The sequence below is a fragment of the Akebia trifoliata genome, chromosome 3 (genome assembly GCF_017979445.1).
Source record: "Akebia trifoliata isolate Shusen 1 chromosome 3, ASM1797944v1, whole genome shotgun sequence".
NCBI classification, from domain to species: Eukaryota; Viridiplantae; Streptophyta; class Magnoliopsida; order Ranunculales; family Lardizabalaceae; genus Akebia; species Akebia trifoliata.
The window spans coordinates 41,153,251-41,164,691 of NC_141377.1; the positions used below are offsets into that span (position 1 = coordinate 41,153,251).

General features: G+C 33.4%; 1 protein-coding gene across 3 annotated transcripts; it reads left to right on the forward strand.

The window, feature by feature from the left end:
- The first annotated feature begins 414 nt into the window (after positions 1-414).
- Positions 415-10,248, forward strand: LOC147406996 (serine carboxypeptidase-like 7). Of its 3 annotated transcripts, XM_086435357.1 has the most exons (14): positions 417-669; positions 761-906; positions 4,089-4,165; positions 4,249-4,371; positions 4,800-4,902; positions 5,031-5,068; positions 5,240-5,341; positions 5,506-5,592; positions 5,682-5,828; positions 7,557-7,628; positions 8,196-8,314; positions 9,192-9,305; positions 9,807-9,852; positions 9,982-10,248. In XM_086435357.1, exons 1-14 carry the CDS (start codon positions 533-535, stop codon positions 10,063-10,065), a joined length of 1,395 nt encoding a protein of 464 aa, XP_086291483.1. In that variant the 5' UTR covers positions 417-532; the 3' UTR covers positions 10,066-10,248. The 3 variants fall into 3 exon arrangements, with proteins under 3 accessions (XP_086291484.1, XP_086291485.1, XP_086291483.1); XM_086435358.1 differs by lacking the exon at positions 5,240-5,341 and having other exon boundaries at positions 415-669; XM_086435359.1 differs by lacking the exons at positions 5,240-5,341; positions 5,506-5,592 and having other exon boundaries at positions 415-669.
- The last annotated feature ends 1,193 nt before the right edge of the window (positions 10,249-11,441 follow it).

Consider the following 11,441-nt stretch of genomic DNA (forward strand, 5'->3'; position numbering starts at 1 on the left):
TCAAATAAATTTATCTTATAAAAAAGCCTTATCGAAAAATTTATTCTCAATCAATAAATAAGAATCAGAATTTACTAAAAATTACAAAAGTAGTACCAAACATAACGTAACTATATATAAAGTATTTTTTAATGAAAAAAAATAGTTCCATTATTTACTAGAGCATCTCCTCATGTACTTACAAATTACCAAATATTTTAATTGGACTATGAAACTCTTTTTTAGATGTATTTTCCCAATTAATGTCTAGTGATGGGATATGTGTGGGGTCGTTTGACGTGGATAAGATAACAATCGTATGGAAAAAAGAAAAAGAAAACACAGTTGCCTATTGACTTTGAGGCTCACCAATCCACTTCATCAGACAAATGGTTGAGATGGAAGTGTACTCTTAGGCATTCCCACGAAAAAAAAATAAAAGAAAAACACTTCAATTGAATTTGTTTGAGTCACGGCTCTAAAGAAATATCCTCTCTATAAAATCTTATGAACCCTTGAAGAAAATTAGTTTGCTTAATTGGTTGGTGTTGAAATGGGAGCAGTAGTGGATCCTCTCTTCATAATCTTGCTACTTCTTATGCTTACTTGGTCACTAACAGCTGTCTCTCGCTCAACTATCAGATCTCTTCCAGGCTTTCAAGGTTCTCTACCTTTCGATCTTGAAACTGGGTACGTTTAATTTCTATGTTTGTTATCTTGTTTCGGATAGGATACGATACAATTACCAATAATAGTGTGGGTTTCATATGTTCTATGTTAGGTATGTGGGTGTGGGAGAGGGGAACGATGTACAGCTATTCTACTACTTTGTTAAGTCAGAGAGAAATCCTAAAGAGGACCCTCTTGTGATATGGTTCACTGGTGGCCCTCGTTGTTCAACTATCTCAGCTTTTGCTTACGAAATAGGTCAGATTAGATAAATCGGAGCTATAATTTTTTTTCAATTCTAATTCTTATTAGTTCCGATTTTAATTCTAAAATTACTTGAATCGAAATCATAAATACTGGAGTAATAATCAGTTCCATTTCTTTAAAAATGGATAAGAGAAAGAAAGAAAAAAACAAAAGAGTGTTAGTGGCATTCCTTACCCTTTACAATCATGGTTTTCCCTCAGACGAAAAATTATCATTTTTAAATGAGTGATTGTTAAATGAATCTTTCTCTCTCCTGCCCGTCACCTCAAATAAAATAAAAAAGCAAACTTTTTTATTTGGTATTTAAAAAAATAAATATAATAATCAATGTGGGCCCAAAGACCCATTTTCCTTTTAAGACGTGGAATCTTAAAAACAATAAATATGTTAGGCAGTCGTCAAAAGAGAAACTTTATCCTGATGTCATTGATCACGTGTGAAACGTTGTTGGACTATTTGCACCAAGACTTTTACTTATTACATCCAATTTCTTAAATTATTTATCACACCCAATTAAATAATAAAATACATCCTCTTCTAATATTACAAAGGTCTGACTCAAATTATTATCTCAACATTACAAAACATTATACCAATCTCCTACAAACAATTTTAGTAATTGTGAATATTAGGCTCATATAAAGTCTTAGAACCCCCCACCCCCCACCACACACACACACACACACACACAAAATAGAGAAATTCTACTTGCACCTCAATTTTTTATTTATTCTCAATTATTTATTTAAATTTTTTTGACTAAAGTGTAATAAGTAAAAGTTAGGGTGGTAACAACAGTTCTTTTAATAAATGATGATACATCATTAATAGAAGCATCACCAATGGGTTTACGCTCAGTTGGTTCGAATCATTGCAAAGGAAAAAAACTTTGAAGTAGGTAGCTCGCTTCAAAATTTTGAAGGAACCATCTCCATAGGATTATTTGTGGCACTTTCAAGTTTCCAATTTTGGCAGAAATGTAGAGACTTGAAATAAATTCAAATGCCATATGTTTTATAATGAAGAGGATTCCTTTAAAATTTGAAGTGGGCTACCTGCTTCAAAGTCGGACTCCATTGCAAAAGAATTTTGAAGCTTGGAGTAAGTCCAACTTACCTATATAGAAAATGGGGGGCGTTCAACTGACTATCTTAGGATGACAAAACGAAGTTAAAACTTTTGTCCTATGTGAGCTAAAAATGTTAAATTTAGCTGATTTTTTGTGAAGGTGATCTCTATGGTGAGGAGATCAACCTCACCAAAAATAAGCCTAATCTAAAACTTCTAACCTCATTCAAATTATTTTAGAATTGTGAACTGTCATTTTTTTATTATTGAAAATTCTACTTTTGATGAATTTAGAAGTTTCAGATTGAGCTGATTTTGGGTGAAGATGATCTCCTTAGCATAGTAATCATCCTCACAAAAAATCAGCCTAATCCAAAAAATTTAAGTTATATAGGAAAAATTTTGTCAACCAACATTGTCATCCTAAGAGTATCAATCGAATGCTCACCATAGAATATATATATATATATAGATATATATATATATATATATATATATATATATATATATATATATATATATATATATATGGGGAATGCTAATATCCAAGCCATTGAGGGGACGTTTGCATTCTCTACTAAATTCACTTTTCAATAATACCTTGCATATTTTGTCTTGTAGTGAAAAAGACAAAGGTATACTAGTTTTTTACATAATTAATACATGTATTATACCCTTAATAAATGCATTTATTATATTGGCAATGATTATATTACTATTTATTATGTAAACAAAGCGTTTCTTATGAAAAAAAAAAACTAATATATCCTTGTCTTTTTCACTAAAAAATCAACTCATTCAGAATTTGTAACCTCAATTTATAAGTTGAACAATTGTGGACCTTCAATTTTTACTGTTAATTTGTAAATCATTTTTTATGGGATTAGAAATTTTGGAATGAGCTGATTTTTTATGAGGATAATCTCTATAATGTAAAGATTATCCTCACAAAAATCAATCTAATTTTGAAACTTCTAGCCCATATTAAACAAAACACATTGGGTAAAAAAAAAAAAAACTATTTAACCAATGCATTTTGTCCTATATAAGTTATAAGTTTTGGAATGGGTTGATGTTTTATGATAATGATCTCTATGGTGAGTAAAGTTGCAACTTGAGCAAGTTAGTCGGAACTCAACCCGATTGATGGGCGAGCTTGAGTTATGTAGAAGATGAGTTGAGCCTAGGTTAGAATATCTAAACCTAACCTCAATTCGGATTGAACTTGAGTTAAGGGTTTGGGCAACTTAACTAAACCTGATGTTTACATACTAATATATAAAAATATTTATATTAGTATATGCGTGTGTGTGTGTGCGTGTGTGTTATTAATTCAATCTTATTATCATAGCTTGTCGACAATTGTATATTACTAATGTGAGCTTTGGTTTAGTATAATTTGTCTAAATATTCTCTCAATGATAGATTTGAAGGTTATATGTGATTTTATTTACAAGTAATTTTATATTTATGTTGCATTTTTTTAGATAAAAAATTATTTGCTTATCAAAATGAAATTAGGATTATTCAACGCACCCAAAATTATTGAACTTAGGCTAATCGGAGCTCAACTCGGTTTTAGAAAATCACACTTGGGTTGACCTTGGATTTATGAGCTCAATCCTGATGATCGGATTGAGCTGAGCTCGAGTTGAGGGTTCTGCCATTTGGGTTGAGCCTAGGTTAACCCTCCAACCCCCTCAAGTTGTAATCTTAATAGTGTGGAGATCTTTCTCACACAAAAATTAGCCCATTCCAAAACTTCTAATTCATATTGGCCGAAACGTTGAAAACTTATAGAAAAGATGAACAATTTAAATCAGATTGCATAATTAATATGAAAACCTAGAAAAACTTTACAAGGCAGGAAAATATTTAACTATTTATATGATATAAAAAAATCTTAACATAAATCGGTTTTGATTATCCGGGATACCCATTGGATAGAACCAATCAGTTCCGGTTCCTACCTGACTCCAGAACTGTGGTTTTCGGTCTCCATTCCGGTTAACTGGGTCCATTGCCAGCCCAAGTGTCAACTACAAGCTTAAGCTAAGGCCCTCATCAATGGCTTGATATTTTATTTTTTTAATTTCTTTTTTTAGGTCCATTTTACTTTGAAAATACAGAATACAACGGTAGCTTACCCACTTTGGTGCTGAACCCAAACTCATGGACAAAGGTAATTATTAATCGGGCCCGGCCCATTTATTTGGAGGGTTAGTAGGTTCATGATCTGCTTTAACGGTGATGATGTATTCTCAGATTGCCAACATCATCTTTCTTGATGAACCTGTTGATACTGGATTCTCTTATTCAAGGACCATGCAAGTCTCAAACATTGGAGACACAAAATCAGTACAACACAGCTATGAATTTCTGAGAAAGGTGAGTACGTGGAACACTCAATCAGGCCCACACATAAAATGACATGAATCAACAGTAATAAACAAGAGTTGGATCGGTGTCCCGTTCCTGTAAGGAAACAGGGTGTCTACGTGGCACGTGCTTATTTAATGGAGAATAAGGGCATTGGACTGCGTGAAATAAAGAAAACGGCTTGGTTACAAGCCCAATGTCTCATAAACTCCTATCTAAATATGCCACGTAGACACCATAATAAATCAGCTGATTTTTGGTGTGTAGATCCACTCCACCAAGAGTAGGCTAAAATTTTTTATTGGGAACACATGACATCATAAGATGATGAATGTGTGGGGCCCACCCTAACATCGATCACAATGGAGATCAAAAGAACATTAATTATCAAAGCAATTGTATTTAAAGAATATAATTTGTGGTGTTTGCATTTGCAGTGGTTGATTGATCACCCAGATTTCTTATCAAACCCGCTCTATGTGTGTGGTGATTCATATTCTGGCATGATTATTCCAGTTATCGTTCAACAATTAATAAATGGTAAGAATTGTTCCTTTGCGTTTTGTTTTCAAATACCACATTTACATTTCGTATCGAAGTAAAGAAAAACAACATATATTGGTGGATTCTAAATGAAATCCAATTGATTTGAGTGTTTGGCTTTTCAGATATTGAAGCTGAGAAGAAGCCAATCCTCAATTTTAAGGTATATAATTTGATACATTTGCATATTGATCATAAGGTTATTAAGAGTGTACAAACTTTGACTGAATAAATGAGACTAGTACCAATCATTAAGATCATATTAATCACAAACGAACGCGAACAAAATTAACCATGTTTCGATTTGTTATTTTATGCGTCGTAATGATTTAAGGGGTATTTGATTGGCAATCCGGTTACGAATGGAGATCTCGAAGAGAATGCACAAGTCCCATTTGCTCATGGGATGGGTCTTATATCAGATGAACTCTACGAGGTAATATAACTCATAAACTTTTCATGTTCATCTCATCTTGGATGAGTCAAACCATTTGAATCAATTTAATTAGAAAAAATATTAATATAAATTTATATTTAAATATTTATAATTAAAATAATTAAACAAGAAGAATTACATTTTTTTTAATCTTCTAATTTCAGTCGATGAAGCGAAATTGTAAAGGGAAGTATGTAAATTTTGATCTTAGCAATGTAATGTGTTCAAACGATCGCGAGGCATTTGAGAATGTAAGGCAATTTAGTTTTATTTTACGTGGCTTTTCATTCTCTATTTTATTACTTGGATCCACGACCAAAATGATAATATTCATTTTCAGTGCATTTCAGGAGTAAATACTGCACAGATTTTGGAGCCTTTGTGTTCTCATCATTCGCCAAGGAAGATGATTGATCGAAACAGACGATTGCTTACCAACTCTAGAAAATCCCTCATCTCTCGATTCATTTTTCCAGAGGGGTGTAGGGTAATGTCTCATATTTTTGTTATTTTATTTTAATTTTTTTTAAAAAGCAAGCAGATTAATGGTTAGTAACCCACCAAGGGATAACTGAGATGGTGAGACTGATTAAGTTTGCTCCCCAAATCATGTCTTCAAATCTTTATATGCCCTTCCGCCAAAAAAGTAGTTATTTAATGATGTACACATGCCGGGTGAGATGGTACATCATCAAATAACCACTTTATTGGCTTTCGGCATTATATATATATATATATATATATATATATATATATATATATATGGAATGGAATGAAAAAACATATGTAAAAACAATGTAACATTAATAAAATTTCAAAATATGGGTTAGAAGTTTTGGATTGAGCTGATTTTTTATGAGGGTGATCTCTATGATGGGAAGATCGTCTGAAAAAAAAAAATTAATCCAATATGAAACTTCTAACCCCATTAAAAGTGATTTAGAATGTGGACCGTCGATTTTTTACCAATAATTTGTAAACCACTTTTGATGGATTTAGAAGTTTCAAATTGAGCTAATTTTTTGTGAAGATGATCTTCTCACCATAGTGACCATCTTCGCAAAAAACCAGCTCAATCCAAAACCTCTAACCCATATTTTGAAAAACCATTGTTTTTACATATGTCCCATGAACCGCCCCAATATATATATATATATATATATTCGTTGTTAATAATTACTAAGTGAAGATGGCAATTTTGAACCCAAACTATGATATCTATGTGAAAAAATTACAAGAGCAAAGACAATACAATCACACAAACACACAAAGATTTACGTGGTTTGACAGTTTGTCTATGTCCATGAAACAGAACAAGAACAATCACTATTTTCTCTCTTAAGTTTTATAATCCTAGAGATCTCTATCTATATAATCGAGAGTTACCAAGACAATTAAAACTCCCCAAAACAAAAAAATCCCTTAAGAAAATATTATATGATTGCACTTTTCATACTCCTTCAAAAATTTCAGAACAAGGGCTCCACCCCCCGCATCTTTGGGAAGGGACATTGCCCCCTTCACCCCGACCCCCACATCTTATGCAACAGAATACAAGACATTTACATCACAATCAACATTTACAAACCTTTATCAACATAGTAAGTTGGCACTTTCAAGATGTGTCTCTCATGCATATGCATACACATCTAAACTAAATATCTACTTAGATCACACTTACTTCATAGCAACAAGATTTAGGTGGTTCAACAACGTACCTACATCTACATCATAGATAAGAGAAGCAGGAGTAGATGATTGTATATGCCAATTTTCTTTTTTCTTTTTTCTTTTTCTAAAATTGTCCTCCACATTCCAAAATGGCTCCCATATTACATTTGAACTCGCTATCATCAAAAGGTCATTTTCATCAAAATAAATAACATTACAAATGTGCAAGGTAGACACTATATGTTTTATAGGAACGGGACACCACTTTGGATTGCAACTCATATTGTAAAATTATTTTTACTTTATTGAATAGGAGAGCATTATAATAAACAAACGATAACGGTATGATTTCTTAAACCTCAAATGAAATGGCTGAGATGGGTGAAACAACACAGATTTCCTCTAAATTAATAATGATTTTTTAAAAATTCAATTTCCCGAGAATCCCTAACAATATTCTTCCCTCTCAGTTGCGCATCATACGTTGTTCGAGGATAGAGTTTACCATAATGTTGAGTGACTAACTGCACCACCATTTTTCTAGGCACCCGGTTACTCGCTCTCCTACCACTGGGCAAATGATGATCGTGTTCGCAAGGCTCTCCACATTCGTAAGGTACGTGAATGTTAATAAGAAGTGTCATATCTATTTTTAAAACATTTTAACATAGAAGGCTATCACTTATTTGATAATGGAATATTTTTTTCAAAAGGGGCACATGTTATTTTTTCATGTTTTTAAATTTACTTTCACACCTTTGGTTCAACTTCAAATAAATGTAAATTCCAAGGTATAATTTTCTTTTTAAAAATACAAGTACAATAAGTGATTTCTGTTTTTTTTTTTTTTTGATAACCGAGCTCATATATGGGCTTTGCCCAGTCCATAGACCATGGTCTTGTTCAATGACTAGTCCTAGGGCACGCCTCACACATTACACGCACTAGGTAAGTGAGGGTGCACCCTCGTGGGTGGCACCTGAGGAATTAATGCTCATATTCGGTATCGAACTCATGACCTACGGGCATTAACCCATCCAAACGAAATCACGGTCCAATTATCGTCTGACCAATTAGACAAATTTTGGGTTGGATCCAGTCCGGTTCAATTCTTTGAACATTGCTATTTCTCTAGGGGTCAATCAGCAAGAAGAATGGAAATAACAGTTTTGATGATGAGCAGGGAACAGTGAAAGAATGGATCAGGTGCAACTACGAATTACCCTACGAATATGAGGTGGAAAGCAGTATAGAATATCATCGTAATCTTAGCACTCGAGGCTACCCATGTTTGATATACAGGTGAGAATATGAGGGGTGTTAATTGGGCCCACTAACCCGGACCAGTCACCTAAAGAACAAGGGTAAGGGCCTTGATCTTGAACCCACAATAGGTAGGTAAGGCTCAAAATCTTCCAACCCATTAAGTCCCGGGCTGGGTTAGAGCCTAACAATGCACAACCGCGCCCGTTAGTTTGTTTATATATGCAAATTATTTGTTCTTACATAGATAATTTTATAGTAAAAATAGAGAGCTTCTATTGCCACATAATGCCACCCCAACTAATTCTTTGGTGATTTTCATATGATTGTGGTAGCATTAGCAAAAGTTGGTGTGGCAATAAAATCTCTTTAAAAATAACTACAATCTATTATAAAAAGGTCAGGATGCCTTGACTCCTAAGAATGACTCATGGAAAAAAAAAACACATGATCCCAACCTTTTAAATGCAAAATCCAATGATTGAGATTTATCTTCTGGATAAGTATATCCGAGATTTGCGTTATCACGATGCTCATAAATCTCAACCACTAGATTTTGTGTTTAAAGGGTTGGATCATGTGTTTCTTGAATGAGTCATTCTTAGGAATCAAAGGATCCCAACTCATTAATTATAAAATAAGTTTTTAACTAATTTTTCTTTGCAATTATGATGGAGATTGAACCCTTACCAAATGATTTTTAAAAGTGCAAGATTTTTTTTTCTAAAATCCAAAAATCAACTTAAGCCCGCTCAGATCCATTAATGCTGAATTTGACTGGTCTAAGGTATAGCTTGCCTCATTAGGGCTGTCTGCTCGAAATCATCCATTAATATTCTCTTTATTCTCCTCTTACCTCTTATTGGTATTATATTTGGTCTTCCTCTTATTAATATTTTATTTGTTCTCGACTCAGTGGCGATCATGATATGTGCGTCCCACACATGTCGACGGAAGCATGGATACGATTACTCAACTTGTCCGTCGTTGATGACTGGCACCCATGGCTTGTCCATGGCCAGGTCGCAGGGTTGATCGATCAAAACTTACAAACTCATATATAATTCATTTCTTTAAGACAAACACTCAATGGTTTGGTGTATATATCAGATATCACTGGGTTTTTTTTTTTCAAATTTTGATGACATTCCCTTCTTGACCACAATTTTATGTGAGCGACAAACAAAAAATGATTAAAATACGAGAATCTTCGACGTCTTGCCAAAAATCCCTTTAAATGAAGTTGTTACCTAAGATGGTGCCTAAAATATCAAGGGTTTTCTAATAAATCAAAATTCTTACCTTAAATGTTGAAGATGAAGGATTTTTGACAAGAGGTTGAAGCTTTAGGATATTTTTAGTTATTTTATGATAGTTTCTTGTAGAAGACTGGCAAGGGGTATGTCATCAGTTTGAAAACTGAGGGGCTATCTCAACAATACACCTAAAAACTCATAGGGTTTAAGTAAAAATTAACCTATCTTTAATTCAATCTCAATGTCTAGCTCTAATGTATTACTTGTTCATGTAGATACACAAGAACCTATTCCAATGGCATGACATATGCAACTGTGAAGGCAAGGAAATTCCTCTCTCTCAAAAAAAAAAACAAAAACAAAGAAGAAAAAATCATAGAGCATTAATGGTATAAGAGGGAAGGAAGTCTCATATATACACTTATATATAATGTGTGTTTGTGCATGCAGGGAGGGGGACACACAGCTCCAGAGTATAAGCCTAATGAATGCTTTGCCATGTTTAAGAGGTGGATTTCTAATGAACCTCTGTGAGAAATTCCTGCATTGGAGTTCTAGATCGACTTCGACTATATTTCCTTTTAGCTCATCAATTTCCTTCTTGTGTAATATTCTCTATTACAATATCTTTCGACCATTTAAGTGAGGTCACTCTAGCACAACTCATAAATTAAATCTATATGAGATAGTTTTTAAGGGGGCTACATAAATTTGAAAGGGCGGCGTCCACTAGTTCAAGCTTACATAGTCCTTAAATGGTTTGATTTCAACATTGAAAGTCAAGTGATTTTGTTGTTTGACAAAAAGAAAAGCCTTTCCCGATACATTTGCTCAGATTGTTGGGGTTTGAAGTGGCCTACTCTTGCTGGATCAAAGATTTAAGGGTTGTTTTATTCGAGGGGACCTTTTTTTTTTTTTTTCTTATTTTAACTGGTTATATTAAAAATAAAATAAAATAAAATTGAACATTTTATGGCCTAAAATCATGTTGAGGCCCAAATCACATTAAAGAAGATAAACTAGGGATAGTGTGTGTAAGTTAGATCTGGAAAAGGCTTATGATCAAGCAAGCTATGGTGAAGACTTATGATCTACTATTTGTAGATAATTTTATATAGCAACACAAATATTTGAAGGATTCTTATGATGTTTCAAAGGTGTTTATGGGTTGCATATACACCTATAGATCAAGAGCAAGCTATTTCAAGTTAGTATCGTAGGAGATGTGGATACTTTGATAGAGTGAGTAAGCTATTAACATGTCTTTTGAAAGCTATGAATAGCTTACTATAATGGCGTTCAAAGAACACTATTACAAGAGAAACACATTGATAAATTTGGCGGTCCAACACAAAATCAATTGGCAATGAGGGGAGAGGTCCAAGAACTTATAAGTAGAGAGACAAGGCAATGAGTGTCTGATGTGGGACTAAACTCAACACAACACACATTAACAGTGTTTGTTTTTTTAACGATGAATTCTATGGTTAGATTAAAACATTGAAGCTTGAAGTATTCATCGCGAACAATAAACCTCGTTCTTCACTAAACCATTGCAACAATTAATTTGAGTTTCTGTTTTTTTAGCTTTTTCACCAAGTTTCTTCTCTTAACAAGGAGAGAAGAGGAGAAGATGTCAACTTCTTCACCAAGTTTATGTTTTTTTCTTCTTTTTTTTAATAATAAAAGATGACTGGCTGCTGACTCATTAAGTGGATGACATGAATATTAAGCCACGTCAGAATTATGAGAATCTAAGTAGAACTGTTGTGTCATCCCAGCATTACTCTTTAATTATTAGAATGTACATTTCCAGATAATAAGTTGGCAGATATTGGTGGTCCACCGACTAGCACAAGTGAATCGCGACATCAATAAGAAGTAATACATAAGAACAAGTCCTAGTTCAC